General features: G+C 56.8%; 1 protein-coding gene across 4 annotated transcripts in view; it reads left to right on the forward strand.

The window, feature by feature from the left end:
- SCN4A (sodium voltage-gated channel alpha subunit 4) overlaps positions 1-25,731 on the forward strand; it is a 48,427-nt gene extending 22,696 nt beyond the window's left edge. For all 4 annotated transcript variants that reach the window (XM_084861804.1, XM_084861805.1, XM_084861806.1 and 1 more), the window contains 15 exons: positions 405-558; positions 2,420-2,658; positions 4,347-4,520; positions 5,457-5,813; positions 13,801-14,286; positions 16,174-16,306; positions 17,004-17,158; positions 17,474-17,647; positions 18,208-18,330; positions 19,673-19,951; positions 20,217-20,270; positions 20,501-20,638; positions 21,116-21,220; positions 21,839-22,109; positions 22,621-25,731. In XM_084861804.1, coding sequence (XP_084717930.1) covers positions 405-558; positions 2,420-2,658; positions 4,347-4,520; positions 5,457-5,813; positions 13,801-14,286; positions 16,174-16,306; positions 17,004-17,158; positions 17,474-17,647; positions 18,208-18,330; positions 19,673-19,951; positions 20,217-20,270; positions 20,501-20,638; positions 21,116-21,220; positions 21,839-22,109; positions 22,621-23,846 — 4,068 coding nt within the window. In that variant the 3' untranslated portion in view covers positions 23,847-25,731. The remainder of the gene's footprint in view (positions 1-404; positions 559-2,419; positions 2,659-4,346; positions 4,521-5,456; positions 5,814-13,800; positions 14,287-16,173; positions 16,307-17,003; positions 17,159-17,473; positions 17,648-18,207; positions 18,331-19,672; positions 19,952-20,216; positions 20,271-20,500; positions 20,639-21,115; positions 21,221-21,838; positions 22,110-22,620) is intronic.
- The last annotated feature ends 1,171 nt before the right edge of the window (positions 25,732-26,902 follow it).

The following is a 26,902-nucleotide window of genomic DNA, read 5'->3' on the forward strand; positions in this document are numbered from 1 at the left end:
GCTTTGGTTGGATGAGAGATAATCCAGGCAGTAGAAATAGTATTTTGCAGCTCTGTGCCTCAGTTTCCCCATATGTGACAAGGGATCAGAGATAGCCTTCCAGCTTAAATATCCATGATTTTGTGATTCTTTCTGAGCAGAATATGGGTTCCTGTCAAGATGAGGCCCCAGGGAGCAGTGCCCACTCTCTCATCATCTCATGAAGTGCAGGCTCAGTCACAGCGTCAGAGCGGAGGGTCTTCAAGGATGAGGGTCCTCAGTCACTTTGGACCACCACTAGGCTCAGGGCAGGCCAAGAAGAAGGGCCCCATCCTAAAGGACTAGTGAGGAAGCTCTGAGAGTCAATCAGGCCATCCTCCTGGCTCAGACATGGACTTCATGCCCATCACCCTGCTGGTCCACAGGCCAAGGCTGCCCAGGCTCTGGAGGATGCGGAGGCAGATGGTGACCCAGCCCACGGCAAAGACTGCAATGGCAGCCTGGACACATCACCAGGGGAGAAGGGGCCCCCAAGGCCGAGCTGCAGCGCAGACAGTGCCATCTCAGATGCCATGGAAGGTGAGTGCCTGGCTCCCCCACACCCATCCTACGCTGCATGTGCTGCCCATCAGGCCACTCGAGCTCCTGGGGAAGTGAGGGTGGGGCTGCCTGGGCCCAGCTTCAGGAGGACAGTAACTTAATATTGGCATCGAAGAAATGGCCACGATAAATATAGTCCTGGCTTGCCCTACCCCAGTTCTGGCTGCAAGGCCAGGCTGCTACGGGAAATGGGGGCTTCCGGGAGGGCCTTGGGGGCTGCCAAGGCAATGGAGGACAGGATAATAATACTAACCAGGAAGGCCCAAAGTTCCGGAAACTGGAGATCCTGCTCCTCAAATGTCTCTGGGTAAAAGTTAAAGGCCAAAGGCCAGACTCTGCCAGGTAGAGTCACAGACTCCCTCAAATGCCCATGCTGCTCCCCAAGTCTCAGGAGGAGGATAAGGAGGAGGTAATAAAGAGAAGGTAGATAGATTTATACAAATCGTTGGATGGATGGATGGGTGAATGGATGAATGGATGATGGATAGATAGGTGGGCTGAAAGATTAATGAATGGGAAGAAACACATGGGCATGTGGATGAATGAGAAGGAGGGAGGGAAGAAAAGAGAGAGAGGGAGCGAGGGAAGGAAGGAAATCTGTCACAGAAGAGATCTGGTTCCCTTCCCAGGCCACTTGTGTCAGGAAGGACTTAGAGGTTCTGGAGCAGCGATTGCCAACCGATGGTCCTCAGGCCCAATTGGTAGTCCATGGGCCTCTGGTGGTCCATGAGACCCGAAAGGTTGGCGACCGCTGTCCTAGGGGACTTGGCAAACCTCTAGAGGGCATCATTTCACCTGACCTTGTATGATAGGCATCCAGGTATGTGTGCCTGCCAGAGAATGCCCCAGGGAATGCTGGGCAGAGCTGGCCTAAGTGATCACTCAACACTGCCCTTGCTGGATGGTTGTGAGAATTTTTGGCAGTAGCACCTGCAGTAGCATTCAGGTTGGGGGTGGGGTGGTGTTGTTAAGGTCAGACTAGAATGTTCAGCCTTTATGAGAGGTCCAGATTGCTAACTCCTGGGTGGAGGTGAGAGTCAGCCACCGCCACCCCTGGGGTGTCCCAATCATGCTTGCAAATCCAAGGATTCGTGGGACTGCCGCCACTCCAGTCCCCTTTCCTCCTCTATGAGATGGGAGGCACTAATGGCACTTAGAAGTTCCGGTGGGAATGAAAGGAGATCATGCCGGGCTGAGGATTCCCACAGCCGCACAGGCCTGGAAGTCCAGGTGGAGGAGCAGCTTCACCTTGGGCCTTTCGGGCTTTTGAGCCAGGGTGGCAAGAACAGGGGCAAGAACCAGAAAGCCATGCTGGTGGGAAGTGACTGATTGGCTAGGAACAGTGTGGAGGAGCCAGCATTACTGCCAAAGCGATGAAGAGCCCACAGGGGGATCACAGTCTGCTCCCCAGTGGCACCGGCCAGCAGCCGGAGGAACTGGAAACCAACTCCTAGCAGTAACCTCCCACCAGGGACCCTCAGGCACTGTGAGAGCAGGGTGCAGGATCATTGCCCTGAGCCATTGGCAGGGGTGAGAGTCACTGAGGGGCAGGGCTTTGTGAGTTGTGTCATGAAGGCCGAAGCTTGAAATGGCCCATTGAGAGAAGGGGCCTGGGGCAAAGGCCTCTAAGGGGCAGGTCTTTGGGGGACAGGGTCCAAAGGGTTGGGTTTTGAGGGTGATGCACTGAGAGGTGTGGCTTAGAGTAGGGGGTCCTGAAGGGTGGGGTTTGAGATGTGATCTAAGGGACAGGGCTTGGAAGGGGGGCCCCAAAGACCACGTGGAGGAAGGTAGCCACTGAGAGGGGCTCCCCATCACGTGTCTGATTCCCCGCCTACCCCAGAGCTGGAAGAGGCCCACCAGAAGTGCCCACCGTGGTGGTACAAGTGTGCCCACAAAGTGCTCATATGGAACTGCTGCGCCCCATGGGTGAAGTTCAAGAACATCATCCACCTGATCGTCATGGACCCCTTCGTGGACCTGGGCATCACCATCTGCATTGTGCTCAACACCCTCTTCATGGCCATGGAGCATTACCCCATGACAGATGAATTTGACCACGTGCTCACCGTGGGCAACCTGGTAGGGAGGGGACAAGAGAGAGGTGGTCATTCCGAGCAGGACAGGGGAGAGGACACAGGGCTTGGTGGGGCCCTCTCAGCTGCGTGGAAATATGGGGCACTATTGGGGGCAGATGTGGACAGGCTGGGGTTAGTTTTCCAGCATGTGGGGGACGTAAGTTGATATACAAGGAAGGTACATGGGGTGATCCACGAGATGTATTGGGTTTCAGGATAGCTGGGAGCAGAGAGAGTGGGGATGAGGTTCTGGGTGCAGATATGGGAGAATTGAGGGAATGGAGGTGGGGGGACTGAGTGACAAGTCTCCCCACCTTTAGAGGCTGTTCTGGGCCTAAGAGGAACTACAGGACCTGGAAGTAGGGCATATAGCTGTGGGCACCCTGGCCCAAGAGGCCCCAGCTCACCCTGGAGGCCCCAGGGCATAGTCCCCCAACCCTCAGCCCCCTGCCCGCTCCCCTTTCTCCAGTGTGGCCAGGCTTACTGCCCTCCGAGCCCTGCCTGCTCCACTATTGTTGACACACACTGATCCGCCTGCTTATCCCTACCCATTAGGAGCATTATCACCTCGTTGCCAGCCACGGTGGAGCCTGACAAAGGGAAAAAGCCGCCTCCTCCTCCAGCCCCGCCCCGCCCTTCTCAGTTTCCCTCCAATGTTTTCAGGATGGCAAATGGGCAACATGCTCCCCCGCCCTGAGGGTCAGGGGGGCCTGAGAGATCTGAGGCTCGAGGAAGGACAGGCCTGGGTGGATAGCAGGGGAATCGGACCTTGGAGTCCCCAGCCTGGGAGGCAGGCAAGTCTGCTCCGTGGAGATGCCCGAGCAGCCGTGGCCGGGCTGGGCTGGAGGGGCCAGGGCGTGCTCTGGACTTGGCACAGCTGCTGGGGTGTGCGTGATGGGGCCGGCCCACAGCCTGCTCACCCCCTGCCCACATTCTGCTGCCGACTGGGCACCTGCTGTGGCCAGGGACCGCTCCTGGGCGGGGCTCGGCATGTGCCAGGGCAAGCTGTGGACCCAGGGCAGCTGGCGCCTGGCAGGAGGGGGGCCGTGCCCGGGGAGTTTTCAGGGACTCAGGCTCCATATAGAGGGTTGTGTTTGGGGGTGGGGCAGCTCTGGCCTTCTCATTGTTCCCAACTTTCCCCCTTTTGGCCCCCGCCCTAGACTTCCAAGTCCACCAAGAGGCTGAGTCCTGAGACCCATGCCAGTGAGGGTAGAGAGGCTGTAGGGTGCAGGAACGGGACACTGAATCAAGCAGGTTTGAGACTTGACTCGTTCCCATGTGGGCAGCATGGCCAAGCACTTCCCGTTAGCCTCTCTGAGCCTCAGTTTCCCCTTTCCTGAGATGGGTGTGATAATCCCTTCCAATGACACAGAAACCGGCATACCATTGAGGTTATCATGGCAACCACATAGCCCTCTGTGAGTGTTAAATAAGACATTAAGGGCTAGCCCTCGGTCACATGGCCAAAACCGGAAGGGCCCAGGTCTCTGGGTGGTCCCCATCTCCCCTGTGGAATGGCCACCCACTCTTCACTCACACACACGCTCGGGTGCCTCGGGCACCACTACCTGCCCCTTCAGGGCTCTGGGCCGCACAGACTCTGCCAGGAGGTGGGAGTAGGGTAGGAGACGCTCAAAGCTGTGTGCTCCCGGAAGCTCTGACCTGTGACGGGGACCGCCCCCCGCCCCACAGGTCTTCACGGGCATCTTCACGGCAGAGATGGTGCTGAAGCTCATCGCCTTGGACCCCTACGAGTACTTCCAGCAGGGCTGGAACATCTTCGACAGCATCATCGTCACGCTCAGCCTGGTGGAGCTGGGCCTGGCCAACGTGCAGGGGCTGTCGGTGCTCCGCTCCTTCCGCCTGGTGCGTGAGCCCGGGCCAGGGTGGGGGAGGGGCAGGGTGGGGATCTTCTTACTGAAAATGGGGAGAAAGGGAGCCCCTCCCCTATCACACAGGGCTGCTGGGGGCCAAAATGACAGCCCAGGAGCTTGACCCCTGTGACCTTGGAACAGGGACTTTGGCCCGGTCTGTAGACCTGAAAGCTAAGGCTTGGGAGGACCTTTAGTAGTAGAACCGGAGCTCTGAATTAGTGCCCTTTCCACCCCCCTCTCCCCTCGGGGCACTTTTATTATTTTTTTAAACTTCATTCTGGGACCTTTCATGCAGCCACATGAAAGGTATAAAGTATAAAATATAAGAAACCTCTGTACCTATCACCCAGCCTCATCAGCTATCAATAGTCTGCTGCTCGTTTCATCTGCCCCCCCCCCCTTTTTTTTGTGGAAGGGAGTATGTTAAAGCAAATCCCAACATATAATTTCACTTGTAAACACTTTATCTGTATCTCTAAATATGTGACATTTTTTTTAAAAATTGATTTCAGAGAAAGGAGGGAGAGGGAGAGAGGGATAGAAACATCAATGGTGAGAGAGAATCATTGATTGGCACTTCCTGCATGCCCCCTACGGGGCCCACCCAGGCATGTGCACTGACTGGGAAATGAATCTGACCTCCTGGTTCATAGGTTGACTAGCAACCACCGAGTCACACGGGCTGGAAGCTCTATCTGTATCTTTGACAAATAAGGACTTTTGTTTTTTTTTCTTCTGGAACGTATGAAGACCATGGGGTAGTAGGATATGCACGTTCTGATCTAATAGGCAAACAGGCCTTCCAGTCTTCTCGGGGAGTAGGGAATCAAGCTGTTCAAGATGATTCTTTCCCCTAAGGGTGGGGCTCCCCTGGCTTGGCCCGGGGTCCCCAGGCCTCATTCGCCCCTGCCCTCCTCCCGCCCGGCAGCTGCGCGTCTTCAAGCTGGCCAAGTCGTGGCCCACGCTGAACATGCTCATCAAGATCATCGGCAACTCGGTGGGGGCGCTGGGCAACCTGACGCTGGTGCTGGCCATCATCGTGTTCATCTTCGCCGTGGTGGGCATGCAGCTGTTCGGCAAGAGCTACAAGGAGTGCGTGTGCAAGATCGCCGCGGACTGCAGCCTGCCCCGCTGGCACATGCACGACTTCTTCCACTCCTTCCTCATCATCTTCCGCATCCTGTGCGGCGAGTGGATCGAGACCATGTGGGACTGCATGGAGGTGGCCGGCCAGGCCATGTGCCTCACCGTCTTCCTCATGGTCATGGTCATCGGCAACCTAGTGGTGAGTGAGGCTGGCTGGGTGGCTCCCCCACCCTTACCCAGGAAACCCAGGTGTCCAAGACACGACCATTCTTTTATCTCCTTTACTTCCTTTAAAGGGGGCTGTAGTGCAAGGGCCCTTTTCCTATGAGTTGAACTGGATGATACATGGTTCTTCTCTTCCTGCCCCCGCAACCCCCCAAAATGGAAAATTTTTTCTTTAATTTTATGTTTCAATTACAGTTTATATTCAGTATTATTTTGTATTGGTTTCAGGTGTGCAGCGTAGTGGTTAGATACTCACATACTTTACAAAGTGTTCCCCTGGTATTTCCATTCCCCACCTAGTACTATACCTAGTTAATTTCAACAGCATTGACTATGTTCCCTCTGCTGGACTTTTCATCCCCGTGACTATTTTGTAACGACCCATTTGTACTTGTTTTTGTTGTTTTGTTGTTGTTGTTAATATATTTTTTATTGATATTTAGAGAGAGAGGAAGGGAGAGGGAGAGAGAGAAACATGGGTTGGCTGCCTCCTGAACACCCCCTGCTGGGGACCAAGCCCACAACCCAGGCATGTGCCCTGACTGGAAATGGAACCAGAAACCTGTTAGTGCATGGAATGATGCCCAACCAACTGAGCCACAATTTATATTTCTTAATCCCTTTACCTCTTTTATGCAGTCCCCCCATCCCTCTCCCCTCTAGCAACCATCAGTCTGTTCCCTGTGTATCTATGAGTTTGTTTCAATTTTGTTTATTTTGTTCTTTAGAGTCCACATATAAGTGAAATCATATGGTATTTGTTTTACTCTGACTTATTTCACTTAGCATAATACTTCTAGGCCCATCCATGCTGTGGCAAATGGTAAGATTTTATTTTATTTTTTTATGGCTGAGTAATGTTCCATTGTATATAGGCACCACCACTTTTATATCCACTCCTCTGGTGATGGGCACTTGGGTTGCTTCCATTTCTTGGCTATGCATGGGATGATGCATAATAAAAGAGTGATATGCAAATTGACCATCACTCCAACACACAAGATGGCTGCCACAAGATGGCCAGCAGGGGAGGGCAGTTGAGAGGGACAGTTGGGGGCAATCAAGCCTGCAGGGGAGGACAGTTAGGGGTGACCTGGCCGATAGAGGAGGGAAGTTGGGGGCGACCAGGCCTTCAGGGAAGGGCAAGTTGCAGGGGACCCAAGCCTGCAGGGGAGAGCAGTTGGGTGGAACCTGGCCTCCAGGGGAGGGCAGTTGTGGGGGACCAGGCCTGCAGGGAAGGGCAGTTAGGGGTGACCAGACTGGCAGGGGACGGCAGTTAGGGGCAATTGGGCTGACAGGGGAGCAGTTAGGCATCAATCAGGCTGGCAGGGGAGTGGTTAGGAGGTGATCAGGCTGGCAGGCAAAGTGGTTAGGGGCAATCAGGAAGGCAGGCAGGCAAGCAGTTGGGAACCAGCAGTCCTGGATTGTGAGAGGGATGTCCAACTGCCCTTTCAGGTTCGAAATTACTGGATTGGGCCTAAACGGGCAGTTGGACATCCCTGAGGGGTCCCAGATTGGAGAGGGTATAGGTTGGGCCGAGGGACAGACACCCCCGTGGACAAATTTCGTGCACCGAGCCTCTAGTTGTAAATGCGGCAGTGAACATAGGAGTGCATATATTCTTTCCCATTAGTGTTTTAGATTTCTTCAGAAGTGGAATCACTAGGCCATAATTCTTTTGGATGCTCTCTATTGTTTTCTGTAGTGGCTACACCAATCTGCAGTCCCACCGCCAGTGCACAAGAGTTCCCTTTTCTCCACATCCTCTCCAACACTTGTTTGTGGATTATTGACGATAGCCATTCTGACAGGTGTGAGGTGATATCTCAGTATGTTTGTAACTTGCATTTCTCTGATGATTAGTGATGGTGAGCATCTTTTCATATATCTGTTGGCCATTTGTGTGTCCTCTTTAGAGAAGTGTCTTTTCGGGTCCTTTGCCCATTTTTTTAATTGGATTTGTTTGGTGTGATTTTTTTGGTGTTGGGTTGTATGACTTCTTTTTTTTTTTTTTAAAATATATTTTATTGATTTTGTACAGAGAGGAAGGGTGAGAGATAGAGAGTTAGAAACATCGATGAGAGAGAGCCATCGATCAGCTGCCTCTTGCACACCCCCTACTGGGGATATGCCCGAAACCAAGGTACATGCCCTTGACCGGAATCGAACCCGGGTCCTTCAGTCCCCAAGCCGACGCTCTATCCATTGAGCCAAACCGGTTTCGGCGGGTTGTATGACTTCTTTATAAATTTTGGATATTAGCCTTTCAGAAGACATACCATTGGCACATATCTCCTTCCATTCAGTAGGTTGTCTTTTTGCCATTTCTTTTTTTTTTTTTTTTTTTTTTTTTTTTTTTTAATAAGTTTTTATTTTTCATATTATTACAAATGTTCCTTCCCCCCCCCCCCACCATTGCTCTGTTCCACCAGGTTCCCACCCCACCCTCTGCCCTTTCCCCTCTCCCCATTGTCCTCATCCATAGGTGCACAGTTTATGTTCAGTCTCTTCCCACGCCCCCCTCTCCCCTTTTCCCCAAGAATCGTCAGTTCACTCCCCTTCCATACCTCTGATTCTATTATATTCAACAGTTAATATTGTTCATCAGATTTTTTTAATTTCCTTGGTTTTTAGATTCACTTGTTGATAATTACGTATTTGTTGTTCATAATTTTTATCTTTGTTTACTTTCTCTTCTGAAAGAACCCCCTTCAGCAATTCATATAATTCTGGTTTGGTGGTGATGAACTCCTTTAGCTTTTTTTTATTAGTGAAGCTCTTTATCTGGCCTTCGATTCTGAGTGATAGCTTCGCTGGGTAGCTTATTTTTGGCTGTAGGTTCTTGCTATTCATCACCTTGAATATTTCTTGCCATTCCCTTCTGGCCTGCATGGTTTCTGTTGAGAAGTCAGCTGACAATCGTATAGGTGCTCCTTTATAAGTTACTACCTTCTTTGCTCTTGCTTCTTTTAATATTCTCTCTTTATCTTTTGCTCTTGGAATTTTAATAATGATGTGTCTCGGTGTGGTCCTCTTTGGATTCCTTTTGTTTGGAGTTCTGTGCACTTCCTGGACTTGTAAGTCAAATTCTTTCACCAGGTGGGGGAAGTTTTCTGTCACTATTTCTTTCAGTATGTTTTCGAAATCTTGCTCTCTCTCATCTTCTGGAACCCCCATAATTCTGATGTTGGTTCGCTTGAAGTTGTCCCAGAGGTTTCTTACATTATCTTCAATTTTCTGGATTCTCTTGCCTTCTAGCTTCTGTGGAGGAGTGTCTTCTGGCTCTTTATGTTCCAAATCTTTGACTTGATTCTTGCGATCTTCCCTTCTGTTTTTAGGACTCTGTAGAATATTTTTTATTTCAGACAATGTATTCTTTATTTCTTGTTGTTCCCTTATCATTTCTTGATGGTCTCTTTTCATATCCTCATAGGCCTTATCCATCTTTTCTAGGAAATTCTTGAAAAACCTTATAAGCGTAGATTTGAACTCTATATCCAGACGCTTTTTGTCCTCCATTTCTTTCGTTTGTGATCTATTTTGTTGTCGCATTTCGCAGTTACAGATGGGACGGGGTTTCAGGGTGGAGCCTGCAGCTTTGGCTTCCGTCAGCCCCGCCCTATGCGGGTCCTTCAGTGCTCGCTGCCGGCGCCTCTGAGAGAAAGGTGCCCTCGGTTTTCGCCTGCTGCCAAACAGTCTATGCTCTCCCACAATGAGCCCGGTATTGGGGTTCAGTTCAGTTGGAAGTGGAGTTGGAGGTGGCGTTCACAGCAGTCTGGAGCCCCAGTCTCCTTCCCGTCAGGGCAATCCCGCGGCACAGCCGACCGTCCCTTCTCTGGGGGCACTGTGCGCGCCTCCGGGACCTCCTTTCTCCGCTACCCCGGGGTTCCGACTTACAGCCCAGCTCCCTATGGCTGAGCCTGAGTCCCCGGGGTCTGGCCCAGAACTGGGGTTCAGAGCAGTCAGGGGCCCAGCACAGTCGGAGTTTTCTCTCCTTCCCGCTTGGGAACGTCCGCCAGGCACTCGGCCTCCCTCCTCTCCGGCTCCGTCCTCTCCGCGCGCGCCGCGTGTCTCCGTACCTTAGGCTTTTACAGCTCCTCCGTGCTTCCTTCTGGTTTTCTCCTTGCTTCTTGTTGTAGGATTTCCAGTCAGTCGACTTTCCTGTAGTTCTGGGTAATGTCCATTTTATATTTTAGTTGTATTTTATTAAAATTGTTGTGTGCGGCTGCGGCTAGTTGCCTACCCGAGCAGCCATCTTGGATTCTCTCAGGTTGTCTTTTTGTTTTGTTAATGGTTTCCTTTGCTGTGTAAAATCTTTTTAGTTTAATGTAGTCCCATTTGTTTATTTTCTCTTTTGTTTCCCGCAAAATGGGAAATTTTTTATGGTTTAGTCCAATGATTCTCAAATTTTAACCTACTTAAGAGTCGCTTGGGAGTTTCTTAGAACCTGCCACCTCCCCCCACCCACCCCAGTCTGATCGAGCAGCTCTGGGCCAGGGCCTGGGAATCTGTGTTTCTAACGAGCTCTGGGGGTGCTCCTGCTGCTGGCCCAGGGCCAGCACTGTGGTTAGTGCTGTTGAAACCTAGTGTTTTGGGTAAAATAACATAATAATTGGAATCATACAGGTCTAAGTGCCAGTCCCAGCTCCTTTTCCATCTGCATGACCTTGAACCAAATACTGCTCTCTGGTTGGCTGGATTCTTTAACTTTACATGAAAGGAAAGTAGTAGGTACCTTATAGGGTAGCTGGGAGGAGTGACGTGACCGGTTGCAAGAAGGCACAGGGTGGAGTTGGCATCCGAGGTTGCTGGGCCTCTTGGCCTTCCCCCACCCTCTCTCACCCTCTGTTCCTGGGAATCAGGCCCCGGGTGTTAGGAGAACTCGGAGATGGCACAAATAGCACCCATCCTGCCAGTTTGGGTTTGGCATGTGGGGGGCTGGTGCAGGGGCTGATGAGAAACAGGCTGCGGGGCTGTGGTCCAGCTGACCAGCATTTCTGTGGTGGGGTCTGGCAGGCATCTATCCTCACCCTGCCGACCCCGACTCCTCCCCTTCTCAGGGTGGGGTGGGGGTCAGTCCTCCCCAGAGTGCTGTGCTCAGCTGCCCCCTGCGGTGGCTGGCAGGCACTGTCCTGGGCAACAGGGGCGGGAAGACGCATGTCCCATCTCCTCTGCCCCCCCAGCATGTTCTGCAAAGGCCTGTGGAATCCTTGGGCTGCTGGGTCAGCGCTTCTCAGATATCGCTGAGCTCTGGCTGGGGCAGGAGCAGATTGTCACCTCAACTGAGGAGGAGACCCTGGGATAAGGTCTCAAGCCCCTCAATGCCCCCTCCACCTCCTCGACAGGGACAGCTAGACTGGAGCCCCAGTCTGGTTTTCCCTGGGAGGGAGGTCTTGGGGAGTGGAGAAAGAGAAGGAAGATGTCTGGGAGACCTCAGGGCAGGATTAGGGGTGGGTAGCAGTCTCTGAGTAGCAGTTTGTCATGTAGTGTAAGGACCTGGGGGTGACAGAAATGCTCTGCAGGGGGTTCTGACTGTATGTGTGCAAACTCAAAATCATGTCAAGCCCCTACTTTGCCACCACTAACTGGGAAACCCTGAGCAAGTTCTTAACCTCTCTGGCCTCAGTGTGTCTCATCTGGAAAATGGGGATGACGCCCTTCACTGGGTGGCCCTGAGGATTACAGGACACACATCTAAGTGCCTAGCAACGCACTTGGCCCTCAAGGCCTGGGGAGTTCAAATGTCACAGGCGCATGTGGTATAGCTACCCATTGGGGGCCTCACACTCCTGCCAGGGGCCGGGGCCTGTGTGAGGGCCTTTATTTGCATCATCCTGAGGTTCTCCACAGCCCTGTGAGGCCGGCAGTGTTGGCTCTGTGCTCCAAGGAGGCACTGCCCAGACCACACAGCCAGTGAGAAACTGAGCCTGGACTAGAACCTGTGTCTCTGAACTCCAGTGACAATAGCATCAATAATAACCGCAGTGCTGACAATGAGGACATCCACCCCAGCAAGGACGGGGATGGCTGACCTCCGTTTACCTTCATGTGCTCGATCTGCTTTGTAGATGAGGAAGCAGAGGCCCAGGGAAGTAAGCCAGTCACCTGTGAGCCGAAGCAGTCTGGCTCAAGGCTGGAACCCCTGCACTGAGTCTGTGTGCGTGTCACACACACTCCCTCACCCACCACAGATGCCCTTTTTCGGCCCAGCTCTGTGCTTCTCCCACTTTGCTCAGAGGGAGTGGAACAGCCGAGGGAGGTGGCAATGTCAGCTCCTTGGGCACTGTCCCTGCCCCCCCCCCCCAGGCTCATGGAGGCAGGTGTTTGCAGAGGGCATGAGGGCACCCTGCCAGGGAGTGTGGGTACCCATGTCTCCTGCGTCCATGGCACTTGGGCTCTTCCTTGGGCTCCTGTGAAGGAGGGGAAATGACTAAGTCATAGAGAACCCACCCCTCCGAGCCCCCAGGGGGCACGAAGTCCATTCCCCTCCCCGCCAGGCCCCCACCCCCCACCTTGCCGGAGGAGGCTATTTCTGTCCCAGGCAGGAGCCGTGTGCAAACCCTGCTGACCCAGAGAGCAGCTAATTCCCATCTCAGATGTGTTTCTGGCAACTGGATGCCTCCCCCCAAGAGAGAGAGAAAAAGACCAATAAATTCTGGTGGGGGGCAAAGACAGCAACGTAGCTGTTGGTTTCAGAGGTAGGGCGGAATCCCCCAGTATGCCCCCCCAAAGAAAGACTATATAAAAGACACCGCATATATATAGGGTGTCCCCAAAATGTACTAGTATATACACACTTTGAATAATTATCAAGGCAGTATTTATTCATACATTTTCTTTTCAATATTGAGCGATCCGCTGTTAGTGTGTATACACTAACTATACTTTTTGGTGGGGACACCCAGTATATTTTAAAGATATTGTGTTACCATGATGGTTAAGACAATGACAAAAGGACCTTGGAAGACACTGGTGAAAGGCAGACAGTGAGAGGAGGTGGAGAGGATGGGCAAGGGAGGGAGGTTCACATGGACAGGGTCCCCCAAGGCCCCCAGAGAAAGAGCCTGCCCCGCCTTCCAATATTGCACACAGAACAGCCAACCAGTGTGAGCGCCTACTGTGTGCTCACAACCATGTGAGGAGCAGGGACTGGAAACATCTCCATATACAGATGAGGAAGCCGAGGCCCCGAGCAGACATCTCACTCGCCTCAGGACACACAGCTCGTAAACTAGGATTCGAAACCAAGCAGCTTGGTCTCAAAGCCTTCGTGCCCATCTCCACAGTCTTGCCAACTCACTGGATATGATTTTTCTGCTCAGATGTCTGTCTCCAGGAGGTGGGAGCTCCCTCAGGCCGCTGGCTCCTGTGCTCACTGGAGGAGCTCAGTCAGTGTCTGGCCACTGGAAGATAAAGTTGACAGGAGGCAGCGGGTAGACCAGTAGCCTCTTAAGTGCCTTTCCGCGGGGAAGAGAAGCAGGTGGAGCAGGGAACCCCCTGGGAGAAAAGGGGTCAATGCCCCTTCCAGGGCAATAGGGGACATGCCTCTGAGCATTGGGAGCGCAGGGTCTATCAAAATCCCCCTTATCAGAAAAGAAAAGATTGCTCCAAGAAGTAGGTCCCAGTAAGTCCTGGGAGCTGGGAGACATGCACCCTGGCCTTTGCTCTGCGTCCCCTGGCAGTGGAGGCGGAGGGCAGCGTCATGGAAAGAGTCCCTGTCACTCAGGGGGCCTCCCAAGCCCGGCCTCGGCCTTGATCAGCAGCGGCCTAGCCTGTGCCCAAGCCTCAGCTTCCTGACCTGCCAAGTGGGCATGAGAGTGGCACTCCTCACCTCCATGAGCAGTCGCGAGGATTCCATTGGGTGGTGTTGAATGTTCAGTATGGGGTAGATCTGGTCTGGAGGCCTGAGGACCCGCAGGGGCCCGGAGGCTGAGCTGAGGCTCCCCAACCCCCGCTCCCAGGTCCTGAACCTCTTCCTGGCCCTGCTGCTGAGCTCCTTTAGCGCCGACAGCCTGGCGGCCCCGGAGGAGGACGGCGAGATGAACAACCTGCAGATCGCCATCGGGCGCATCAACTGGGGCGTCAGCTTCGCCAAAGCCTTCCTGCTGGGGCTGCTGCACGGCAAGGTCCTGAGCCCCAAGGAGATCATGCTCCGCATCGGGAGGCCCGGGGAGGCCGGGGCGGCCGCGGAGGCCGGGGAGGGTGCCCCCGAGGACGAGAAGAAGGAACCGCCGCCCAAGGAGGGTGACAAGGACCTGAAGGACAATCACATCCTGAACCACGTGGGCCTGGCTGACGGGCCGACCCCCAGCATTGAGCTGGACCACCTCAACTTCATCAACAACCCCTACCTGACCATCCACGTGCCCATCGCCTCCGAGGAGTCCGACCTGGAGATGCCGACCGAGGAGGAGACTGACACCTTCTCGGAGGCTGAGGATGTCAAGGTGAGCCCATCACAGCGCCTGGCATGGGGCCGGGGGGATGGTCAGCGGTCAGATAGACACGACTTCACATTTTTGTGTGATTTTATTCAAGCCTCCATTTCTCCCTCTGAAAAATGGGGTCATGGTGCCTGCCTGAGGTCATTGTGGTGCCCTTAGATGAGAGGATGTGTGTAAAGCACATAGGGAGCTCTCTGTAAATGGTGACTGTCACTGCTGTTATTGGCACGACTAGTATAACCTGTCCTGCCTGCCCTAACGCCCTTCGCTCACCCCCACAACTCCGTCGGGGCCCTGTTTCACCAGCAGGTGGCGATCTTGGGCAGGATGTTCTTGCCTGTGAAACCTCTACTCCTGGGCTCTCTTTAGTCCACTCTGGGTTCTTGCCATTGTTACCTCTTTCTGTTTAGAGCCCACCCAGGGGGAGGGGGGGATTGTTCCTTTCCCCCCAGGGATCGGCGCAAGTGCCAGGTTGGGCTAAGGATTCTGAGGAGAGGTGCAGGGGTCAATGAGTTTGGGTAGGAAGAGAGCAGGGAGCTCATCAAGAGTGCTAACCACCCACCCAGCCGTGTAGGGGGCCTGTGCTGCTGGGCCGAAATGTCTGCTCGTCCTGCTCCTTCCCTTCCAGGATGGTGAGGGGCTGGTGTCACCCCCGGAAGCTCAGGGGCCTTGCCTGGGCCTTCTCGGGAAGCTGACTCTGAGCCCCTACCCCCCTCCGGCCTGGCTGGGGAAGGACTGAGCATAAGCCCCCTGCCCACCACCACCCTATGGGCCCTGGGCCGGATTGGGCACTGGGGCCCAAATGAACTTTGCCCTGAAAGTTCTTGACTTCTTATTCCCCCCCAAATATGTGGCACGCTGACTTTCCAGGGGACCGAGTGCCTGCCAAGCTATAAATACCCGGGGACTGGGACATGGACCTCGGTATGAGGAGCGGGGGTGGGGGAGGGCTGGAGACACCCAAGCCAAGGCTCTGAGCACGCTGTAGAGAGAGGAAAACAAGATTCCAAGGGGGATTGTGGGAGTGGGGGCACATGGGTGGGACATTTGACTCAGTGGATGCCCTGGCTGACCTATTGCCCCGAGCCTCAGTCTCCCTTTCTGTCAACTTAGTTTTCTGGCCACCATTCTGGATCCAGAGCTGACATCCAGTTGCCCTCTCCATCTTCCTCTTCAGGGGCCTCACCCTCAGCCATGAAGGGCTCCCCTTGAGGAGGGGAGTCTGGGCCCGGGGAGCTGGCGGAGGACAGCACCAGGAGGAGGTGGGGAAGGCCTGGCCAGGTCAGAGAACCAGCCTCCCCACCTGCTCCACTCCCATCAGGTCTCTTGGCCCCAGGCTGGAGCTCCCGCTGGGAAGATTGTCCGTCCTTTCTAGGTTTCTCATGCAGACAGCCCCTAGGCACAGGCCTGGGACACCACATGCTGTTGTCTGGGGTTGTTCTGACCCCCATTCGGGCCTGTCTGAAGGACCTTAGGCATCTGTTCTTCTGCTGCCCTCCTCAGGCCTTCCCACGCCTCCCAGAACGCCCAGCTGCCCAAGCCAACGCCCCCACCCCAGCCTGCTTTTTTCCCAGCCTCTTCCCTCACCTGAGGCCTCCCATGTCCACTCACATCCTCACTGCCCCTGCCCAGGCGTGAGCCCTACCCTGCTCCAAATCTAAGTGCCACAAGAGCCGACCGCGGCTGCCTTGGTCACTGGTTCTTCTGCATGGGCCACGGTGCCCGCTCCATAAGCATGGTTGAGTGAGTGAGTGAGTGAGTGGGTGAGTGAGTGAGTGAGTGAGTAGGTCTGTCCAACCCTTTCTCCTCTCCCTCTGGTCTCCCACCCTGACTTCCTTTGCCCCACCTGGTGGGAGGACCCAGAGGTCACCTGACCTGTGGCCCCTGCAGAAGCTGCCACAGTCCCTGGACAGGAACTCCTCCGTCTGCAGCACCGTGGACTACAAGCCCCCCGAGGAGAATGCTGAGGAGCAGGTGGAGGAGAACCCCGAGGGGGAGCAGCCTGAGGAGTGCTTCACTGAGGGTGAGCCTGCATGCGTGCACCCCACCTCGCCTGGTGCGCCCCTGGCCCAGCAGACCCCAGCCCAGTGCCTCCTTGGGGACCTCTCAGGGGCATGCATGTCACCAAAAGCATGCGGGACCTTCTCCCCTGATGCTACCCTGCCCTGCAGCACCAGGCAGGGGTGTCGGAGCCGGGGTGCCTCCCAGCCCTGACCTGAGCCTCCCATATGTGCAGTGGGTGCTGGCAGCACCCCGAGGGGTGCCTTGCAGAGTCCCCATCGAGCCCGACACAAAGCGGTGCTCAGGGAATGCAGCTCTGAGTCCGTCTTCCTTGCAGCATCTTCAGGGAGAATAGAGCCTGGCTATGTAGAGTGAAGGCCGCCTGGCGGAGTGGGGAGGACGGGACAGTCCCTGAGCTGGGACCCTCACCCCTGCTTATCTTTTCCGTGCGCATGCACCCCTGGCAGCAGTTGGCACAGGGTGCAGTGGGCTGTGGAGGGAGAGCCTGGGACCCCATTCTAGGGGAGGGGCTGGACCCATTTCCATCCAGCAGTGGAGGACAGGAGGCCGGGGATTGGGAGGAAGTGAGGATGCCGGGTCTGGGGGGCAGTGAGGTGCAGGTTTGTGGGGGCGGGCATCCTGGGAGGTGACGGGAACACGCTGACATGCATCGGGAGGCAGCCACCAGGCCCATGACGTGGAGCCCCTTTGCTCCCCAGCCTGTGTGCAGCGCTGTCCCTGCCTCTACGTGGACATCTCCCAGGGCCGCGGGAAGACGTGGTGGACCCTCCGCCGGGCCTGCTTCAAGATCGTGGAGCACAACTGGTTTGAGACCTTCATCGTCTTCATGATCCTGCTCAGCAGCGGTGCCCTGGTAGGCACTGCCCTGGGGATGGGCATGGGCCGAGGCAGGTGCCAGGCCCAGAGGCCCTCTGGGCTCCTTCCTTCCCACCGTGTGGGAGGGACCCAGCCTGGGAAGGCTCCAACCCAGAGCCCCGGAGGAACGCCCTCGGGGAGCTTCTCCCCATGGGAAACTCGCTCACCCCTGTGATGGGCCTGGGGAGTCTGGGAGGAGAAGCCACCAGCCTGGCCCCGGGCCAGCCCCCTGGGAGCCAGCAGCGTCGGGCAGGGCTGGGGACGTGGTGGCCCGGCCTCCTGGGCTCTGGCCACCCCATGCTGGTGCCCGCAGGCCTTCGAGGACATCTACATCGAGCAGCGGCCCACCATCCGCACCATCCTGGAGTACGCCGACAAGGTCTTCACCTACATCTTCATCCTGGAGATGCTGCTCAAGTGGGTGGCCTACGGCTTCAAGGTGTACTTCACCAACGCCTGGTGCTGGCTCGACTTCCTCATCGTGGGCGTGAGTCCGGCCCCGGCCCCGGCCCCGCCCCGCAGCCAGACCCTGAGGCCGTCCTGGTGGCCAGGGACCTCAGGAAGCCCCAGCCCAAGGGGCAGCAGCTGCTGGAGGTCACTTAGCATGTCAGACCCCTGGCTAGCCGTCCTGCCCTCGCAGAGACTGGCCTCAGGCTCCCAGGACACAGCTGCCCAGGAAGGGGACTAACAGGCTGGGGGACCGCCGCTCTCCTGAGAGAAAGGGGAGCCTTGGGGGCAAGAGGGCGAGTAGAGGGTTCCTGACCGTCCTTGCTAATATCTGTGGGAGATGTTGTATCCTCTCTGACGGGCACCCGGCCTCCGTGTAATGGATGACATCACTGAGATAGAGCCCAGGCTCCTATAGGCGCTGGGACAATTCCCACTAGATAGGACCACCTACTAGGAAGGGGTCTGGGAGAGACCCCTTAGAGCTGTGAGTCCAGGAGGCCCCTGTGGCAGACCTGTCCTCAAGGACTGAGTCTGGGGCTCGGGGAGAGCCAGGGGCCCTGCCCTCCCTGATACACCCCCCCCCCTTTCCCTTTGCAGGTCTCCATCATCAGCCTGGTGGCCAACTGGATGGGCTACTCGGAGCTGGGACCCATCAAATCCCTGCGGACGCTGCGGGCCCTGCGCCCCCTGAGGGCACTGTCCCGATTCGAGGGCATGAGGGTGGGTGCTGGGGAGGGCTCTGAGTACGACTGGGGGTTGGGGGAGCAGGCACTACAGGGCAAGGTGCAGAGATCACATGTCTGTACTCCAGCCACCACCAGGAGGAGCAGAGGGTCCTGCTGTAGGCCAGGTTTGGGGGCCTGAGACACCCTCCTGAACCAGCCCAAGTGCCCATTCCTGCCCTCGGTACTGCTCCTTAGCTCTTCCTTGCCACCACTGGGGGGCAGCAGAGGCTGCGGCAGCTCCCAGGAGGGCGTGAGGGCACCAGGGCAGGGAGAAGGGTGGACCGAAAGCAAGTCTGTGTATTTATGGGTGTCCCTCCCCAACTCAGACTGGGGTTCCCCATGGCTCTGAGACTCAGGCAGACAGGAAGGTACTTGTGCCCAGGGCTCTGAGCCTACTGGCCCTTGAGCTCAGGGTCATGCAAGTTTGGAAAGATCCCCTCGGGCCCTTAAGGGTGGAAGTGACTGGTAAACACAGGGTTTAGGCACGACAAATGGGACTCCCCCAGTGAAGGGAGGTCTGTTGGGAGCAAGAGCAGCCCCCGAGGGACAAACCTCTGTGAATTGGCTGGTTGCAGCCGGTCAGTGTGCTCAGCCTGAGTGGCTCCCTCCTGTTCACACAAGAGGCCAGCCAGTGCTGGACCCTCCCAGCTCCAGAGTGACAGACCCCTCCCCTCTGAGGGGACATGACCTGCCCAGAGCCACACAGCTGCTTGGTACCCCAGCCAGGAAGGGAGCCCTGGTCATCACCAGGCCTGTGCCACCCACTCTGTCTGGAGTCATGTCATGGCTTCTGCTTGAAAAGGAACAATTCTCAGATTGGGCTCAGCCTGCAGCAGTGAGTGGCCTGTGTGGCCAGGGCTGGCGGGGTGCAGGACTCTGGCCCCAGGGTCAGATGCTTTAACGAGCCCGGTGGCTTCTTTTCGGCGCCTGTGTCTCTAATACTGTGAACAAGTGAGCAGCGGCTGGTCACGGGGGCTGAGTTTCCTATGGGGGCCGAGGAAAGAGTGTTTGTCTCTTGCCTGGTGACCCATGGCCAGGCTGCTTCCAGAGAAGCCCAGGGCCCCAGCTCTGGGCTGAGAGCTCCAGCCAAGCAGAGAGTCCTCTCCAACCACCACCCTGGGAGTCCCCAACCCTACTTTTTGCCCTCCTGGACCCAACCACACAGCCCAGCAGACTTCTCCGCAGGCCTGGCTCAGAGTGTCTTCCTGAGTAGCCCCCCCCCCCCCATCCCTTCCTGGTCTCCTGGTTAGTGTAGGTGGGGAGCTGTCTCCCAGAGGAGACGGGCCCCCCTGCCTGGGAGAAGATCTGACAGTGATTCCGTCCCCTCCTCACCTCAGGTGGTGGTGAACGCCCTCCTGGGAGCCATCCCCTCCATCATGAACGTGCTGCTCGTCTGCCTCATCTTCTGGCTCATCTTCAGCATCATGGGCGTCAACCTGTTTGCCGGCAAGTTCTACTACTGCATGAACACCACCACCTCCGAGAGGTTCGACATCTCCGAGGTCAACAACAAGTCTGAGTGCGAGAGCCTGATGTACACGGGACAGGTCCGCTGGCTCAACGTCAAGGTCAACTACGACAACGTGGGTCTGGGCTACCTCTCCCTCCTGCAGGTGGTGAGTGTGACCCCTGGCCCTGCAGGGACGTGGATCAAGGCGCCCCCGTCTTTCGTTGTACCTAAGACCACTGCCACTCCTTGTTAGGGGACTGCCCACCCTGCTTCCAGGGCTGTCGGACCCTGAAGTAGTGCCCAGGCCTCTCTGGTCTCTTATCTGATGCCTGCCCAGTGGGGCTGTGGGCAGGTGGCCCAGGGGGAGGACCCGGCTGGATGATAGAGGCAACAAGCAGCCCCGCCCCTCACATCCAACTGCACTCTCTCAGGCCACCTTCAAAGGCTGGATGGACATCATGTATGCAGCCGTGGACTCCCGGGAGGTGAGTGGGGGTCACCGAGATATGGCTCATGAGTGAGCCACAGGGGAGGACTAGACCAAAGACACAGTGGCATCCCCACTCCCATGCTGCCTCCTCGGGAGACCCTGAGACTCCGAGGGTGCATGGGTTCACCCCTGGGCCCCAGGCCTCTCCTGCCCACTGTGGGACAGGGAGCACGTGTCTCCCCAAGCCCACCCGGCACACCCTGTACCATCCTGTGGCCCCTGCAGCAAGGGGAGCAGCCGCAGTACGAGGTGAACCTCTACATGTACCTCTATTTCGTCATCTTCATCATCTTCGGATCCTTCTTCACCCTCAACCTCTTCATCGGCGTCATCATTGACAACTTCAACCAGCAGAAGAAGAAGATGAGTATCCAGCCCCGCCTTCCCTGGACCTCCCTCCTCCCGCCCTTGGTCCCTTCAGCCCTTAGAGTGCACCAACGCTGCCCAGCACCCCTGTGCTGTGGCTGGGAACACAGCTGAGGCAGCGAATCTGGGTTCAGATCCCACCAGGCAACCTGGAACCAGTGACGTGGCCTCCCCAGACCTCGGTGTTATCTATCCAATGAGGGGATGCTACCTGCCTCTCTGGGTGACTCTGGGGACCCAGTGAGATATTGGTGGAAAGTGGCCCAAAACGGACTGTGAGGCAGCCCAGGTTCCCTTCCCTCTGCCATCCCCCCTCCTCAACCCCCATCTCTGGCCCCGCCATGTTCCTCTCCCGCTTTCCACCAGGGGCACCTGCTGGGATGAGGGTTGCTTTAAGGGTGGTACCTGAGGTAGGGAGGTCCTGGAGGCAGAGAAGGGGGACCTCCCAACCTTACGGGCTCCATCCCTCTATACTTTGGAGGGAAAGACATCTTCATGACAGAGGAACAGAAGAAATACTATAACGCCATGAAGAAGCTTGGCTCCAAGAAACCTCAGAAGCCAATTCCAAGGCCCCAGGTACCTGCCCTCTGGGCCTCTCTCCCCACAACTTGTGTGAGGCTCCTGCCTGAGGGGCCCACAGGGCCAAAATGGAGCCTACGCTCTGCCCTGTAGGCTGTGTCCCTGGCGTGAGGCCGAGTCCACCTGCAGAGAGGCTGGGTCCACTGGCCAGGAGGGGTGCCTCTTTGTAACTGTATTGAGGCGCAATATGTACAGGCAGCAGCTGCCTGCTAAACTCCAGTCCCTGATTCACCCCTTACCCGGCCCTACACAGCCCCTCAATGACCATTCACATCCTCAGTTGGTAGATTCTGGGGCAGGGGTCCCTAGAAAGGGGAGGAAGATGATGGCCAGACACCCTTCCCAGTGAGCGATGGCTTGGAGGAACAGTGGGGGGCTGCTTGAGGACCTTAACAGGGAGAAGGGTTTCAGAGCAAGGAAGGATGCCCGGGGGCCCCACAGAATGGCCTGGCCCGATGGGTCTGCCCTCCATTTCCTGACCAACACCACCATAAGCCCTGACACACCTCTCTCTTTCATGTTTGTGTCATCCTGTGTCTCCTGCCTTTGTGGGCCCTGGCCACTCCCCACGACTGTGCACCCATGTGCGTCCCTGCACTCCCATCTGTGCTGCAGAACAAGATCCAGGGCATGGTGTACGACTTTGTGACGAAGCAGGTCTTCGACATCGCGATCATGATCCTCATCTGCCTCAACATGGTCACCATGATGGTGGAGACGGACGACCAGAGCCAGCTGAAAATAGACATCCTGTACAACATCAACATGATCTTCATCATCATCTTCACGGGGGAGTGCGTGCTCAAGATGTTCGCGTTGCGCCATTACTACTTCACCGTCGGCTGGAACATCTTCGACTTTGTGGTTGTCATCCTGTCCATTGCAGGTGAGCAGGGCCAGGCCAGGCTGTCCTCATGGACACATGCACCCGGCATGCTACACACATCATCACACCTACACACATGTGTGTGCACCTGCCATCACACCTCATGCACAAAGACACATTGTAGACACCTCAAGGAGCATTTACCTGACAAGCAGTTGCACACTCGGGTTCCAATATCCATACACACTGGAGAAGTGGATGGACATGTTATGATGCACTTATGATAGTAGCTCCTCTATGGCATCTGCAGACAGTTTTGGAAATGGGCCTTACCCTCGCCCCATCAACTTTAGCATACCTCACCTCCATCCAGCTGTGTTGGGGCAAAGATGTAACCCCTTGCCCAAAGACCCTGGGAGGGCCTGGCCTAACGGGTGAGACCAGCTGGGCTGGGCTCCAAAAGTTGAGCGTACCAGGCCAGGCCCCCTTGAGCCCCACATGCCCCCTCACTCCCTAACCCAGCCCCCCACCTTAGAACGGCAGTGCAGTGCTCACCGCCTCCTCCCTGCAGGTCTCGCACTCTCTGAGCTGATCCAGAAATACTTCGTGTCCCCCACACTGTTCCGTGTGATCCGCCTGGCCCGGATTGGGCGCGTCCTACGACTGATCCGTGGGGCCAAGGGCATCCGGACGCTGCTCTTTGCCCTCATGATGTCGCTGCCTGCCCTCTTCAACATCGGCCTCCTCCTCTTCCTGGTTATGTTTATCTACTCCATCTTCGGCATGTCCAACTTCGCCTACGTCAAGAAGGAGTCGGGCATCGATGACATGTTCAACTTCGAGACCTTTGGCAACAGCATCATCTGCCTCTTTGAGATCACCACGTCGGCTGGCTGGGACGGGCTCCTCAACCCTATCCTCAACAGCGGGCCCCCCGACTGTGACCCCAACCTGGAGAACCCGGGCAGCAGCGTCAAGGGTGACTGTGGCAACCCCTCCGTTGGCATCTGCTTCTTCTGCAGCTACATCATCATCTCCTTCCTCATCGTGGTCAACATGTACATCGCCATCATCCTGGAGAACTTCAACGTGGCCACCGAGGAGAGTAGCGAGCCCCTCTGCGAGGACGACTTCGAGATGTTCTACGAGACCTGGGAGAAGTTCGACCCCGACGCCACGCAGTTCATCGAGTACAGCCGCCTCTCCGACTTCGTGGACACCTTGCAGGAGCCGCTGAGGATCGCCAAGCCCAACAAGATCAAGCTCATCACGCTGGACCTGCCCATGGTGCCAGGCGACAAAATCCACTGCCTGGACATCCTCTTCGCCCTGACCAAGGAGGTCCTGGGAGACTCGGGGGAGATGGACGCCCTCAAGGAGACCATGGAGGAGAAGTTCATGGCGGCCAACCCCTCCAAGGTCTCCTACGAGCCCATCACCACCACCCTCAGGCGGAAGCACGAGGAGGTGTGTGCCATCAAGATCCAGAGGGCCTACCGCCGGCACCTGCTTCAGCGCTCCGTGAAGCAGGCGTCCTACATGTACCGCCACAGCCAGGACGGTAGCGGGGACGGGGCCCCCGAGAAGGAGGGGCTGATCGTCAGCGCCATGAGCAAGTTGTACGGCCACGAGAACGGGGACAGCAATGAGCAGGGCAGGGGTGAGGAGACGGGCTCCACGGGGGACGCTGGACCTGCCATGGGGCTCATGCCCATCAGCCCCTCCGACGCTGCCCTCCCTCCCTCCCCGCCCCCAGGGCACACAGTACGCCCAGGGGTCAAAGAGTCTCTGGTCTAGCAGGTGCCAGTGAGGTGGCCAGCTGAGGCTGGTGGAGTCCCGAAGCTTCCCCAACGCTGCCCGCAGGCTGAGGGAGCGGGACTTTGAGTCGAAGACTGATCCAGCTCCCCGTTGGGGACAGGCCGTGGCCACCATGGGGCCAACACCCAGGCCAGAGCCCCTGGCTCCCCGGCCATGGAAAATGGGAATTGCAATCTGAGGCTCCACACTGGGCCTGAGACCCCTGCCTCTATGATTTCGCCTTCCTATTGCTCTCACCTCCTCAGGGACCCTGCTGCCTCTCCGCTTGGCCTGGAGGGCAGTTAGAACATCAGAATCTCTGTCCCCCGCTGGGGGAGGAGCCGGCCTACGATGGAGGGATTGGCTGCCCTCTTGCCACCAGAGACGTATGGGCTGCTGGCCTCTCTAAAGACACCGGAGCAGACACCTGGCCCCAGGGCCTGCCTGCAGCCCCATCGCTGGGATACCGTGTCCCCGGGCGGCCCAGGAATTCCCTGGAAAAGGGACACGTCACTGGTCTGCAATTGCTCCACCAGCTTCATTGGCCACTGGATCCTGGTGCATTGGGCTGGGGTTGTGGCCCCTGAAACCATTTCCTGGTGTGTCCACTGTCCAGACCTCCAGCCCCTGGCTGGCCCCTGGGTGAGGAGCACAGGAGGACCCCCTGGGACCTGCCTTTTCTAGGTCGTGTCCCCCAGAGTCTCCTGGCCCGGGGGCTCTTCTTGGCCGGAGCTCCCAGACCTGGGGCGGGGCGGGAACCCCGGCGCTCAAGAGGAACATCTGTTCCCTCCCTCCCTCCTCACTCCTCAGCCTTCCCTCCCCACCCCCAAAAGTGGTCCTAAGAATGTTACAGTTGAGCCCAGGTTAGAGACGTCACACTGGGCCATGCCCAGCCCACCTGGCTCAGGCCCAGCCTTCCACCCTCCTGCTGCCTGGCATGCCGGGGGCCCTTTGGCTGGCACAGCCGATCTGGGCATGGCAGTGCCAGGCCTCCACTGGCTCCCGGAGAGCAGCTAGAGGCTGAGCGTGGAGGAGGGGTCACTGGATTGATCCGCTTGTGTGTGTGTTCAAATGTGTACACCACTGTGTCCCGCGATGCCTCCATGTGCATGTGTGTCTGGGTATGTTTGTGTAAATGTTTGTCAGTATGCCCCTGTGGTGTCTGTGTCTCTTCTGTAGAGGCCTGGCCATGTGAGTGTGCCTGTGCCGTGAGGGTGTGTACGAGTGTGAACATGTGTGCTAAGTTCAAGTCCCTGATGGCCTTAGTTCCTCTTCTTTTTCTTGTTTCTTGTGAACAGTTTGATTAAAACTCAGGAAGCAGCCAAACCTCCAAAACAAAGTGCAAGTGTGCGTGTGTGTGTGTGTGTGTGTGTGTGTGTGTGTTGCCCACAGGCCAGAGCCCTCTGTTCTGTCTGTCCCACCCTCTGCCTCCTCATCGCCCAGCCGGGGCGTCCCTCTCTCGCTCCCTGGGACTCCATGATCTTCCCTTCTGCTGGTTGTCTTCGTCTCACCATTGCCCGGCCCTGCTCCGCCTCCTGCCTGTGTCCTCTGTGGAAGGGGCCCCACTCCGCCCGGCTCTTCCTTCAGAAGGTTCATCCTCCGGGGGCAGCCTGCTCCCTGGCCAGCACCCTGCCCACTGCCTGTCCCTCCTCGGGCCCGGACTGGCGTGGCCCCAAGAACCTCCGCGCCTGCTGGACTGGATAGACTGCGTACAGACTGCGTACAGACTGTGTACAGACCGCAGAGCCTCCCCCTGCCTGTGCCCCCTCCGCTCCGCACCGGCAGACCCACAGCTGTCCGTGCCGTGCCCGGATACGCACAGGCCCAAGCCAGGCCAGCAGACGGGCCCCTTTGTACAGTTCTTACAATAAACCTCCCCCTCGAGCCCCTGAGGTGTGGGCTTCTTCCTTCGGCAGCTCCGAGTGCAGACGCCACCGGGGGCTGAGGGCAGCAAGTGGCAAGAGGGCCTGGTGGGACTGCAGGCGAGTAGGGGAGACCTGTGGAGTCTGGGGCATGGGGCAGGGAGGGCACGATGCTCCCAACTTCCTCCTCTGGTCCTGTCAGGTTCTCTCCTCTGCCTAAAAGAAGGCTTGGAGGCCGGAGTCACATCCCTCCCTCCCACCATGACAGCACCGAGCAAAGAGATGCCTGATGCAGCATCCCCAGCGGCTCTGCTCAGGAACCCCTTCACTTCTCCCCCCTCCCCCCTCAGGGGCTCCAAGGTGCCCCTCCCTCTCCTCAGAGGTGCCATCCCTCCCAGGACCCTGCCTCTGACCCCCGACCCCAGAAAGCCCAGAGTCCCACGGGCCTGTAACAAAGAGAAATGTGTAGAGAGCTCAGTCTATAATCCCAGTGGGTGGAATAGACTTTCGTATATAATTTGTTTTCTACAACTTGATGCCTGCCTCTGGGGCTCTGTTCCTCCAAACTAGTGAACACGGAGTCTTTCTCAGGAATCTGCACCCCTTTTCCTGGGCCCAGAGGTTACATGGCCCCCCATGGGGGCTGGGGAGCGGCACACACAGACCACCCTGATGTTCCTCAACCGCGTTCCGCAGCCGTGTCCCCCAGGCGTCCACACCTCGGCTCTCCTCTCGTGGGGGAGGGGCCCAGCATCCCTGCAGGGTTCGCTGAGCCCCTCAGGGTGCTGGCCTCCCTGGGGTCCTGGCTCCTCACTTGATCCGGAAGGACAGGAGAGCTTGCAGGGCGCCCCATCGCACCTTTCCCCTGAGCTTCGAATGACAGAAAAAGAGGCAGATTCTGAGGACACAGATAACGCGGGCTCATGTTTCCGAATCGGCCCCACCCCCAGGGAGCGATGCTACTTGTCACCGCCTGGAGGGTGAACCGTGGTCCGGGTACCTCCCTGAGCAGATAAAGGGTTTCCCTCCAAGCTCCCCACTGCCCCATGAAGAACTATTATTACAGTGATTTCTGTTTTACGTAAGCGAGGAAAGTGGGTTTCTGAAAGGTTAAGAGTAGGTGATGCTTGCCTGGGCGTGTGAGGCAGAGGAAGTCTGCTTTGTGAGACACTGACCCGCCCACTGGCCTCTGGT

The sequence above is a fragment of the Pipistrellus hanaki genome (assembly GCF_964339955.1).
Source record: "Pipistrellus hanaki genome assembly, chromosome: 16".
NCBI classification, from domain to species: domain Eukaryota; kingdom Metazoa; phylum Chordata; class Mammalia; order Chiroptera; family Vespertilionidae; genus Pipistrellus; species Pipistrellus hanaki.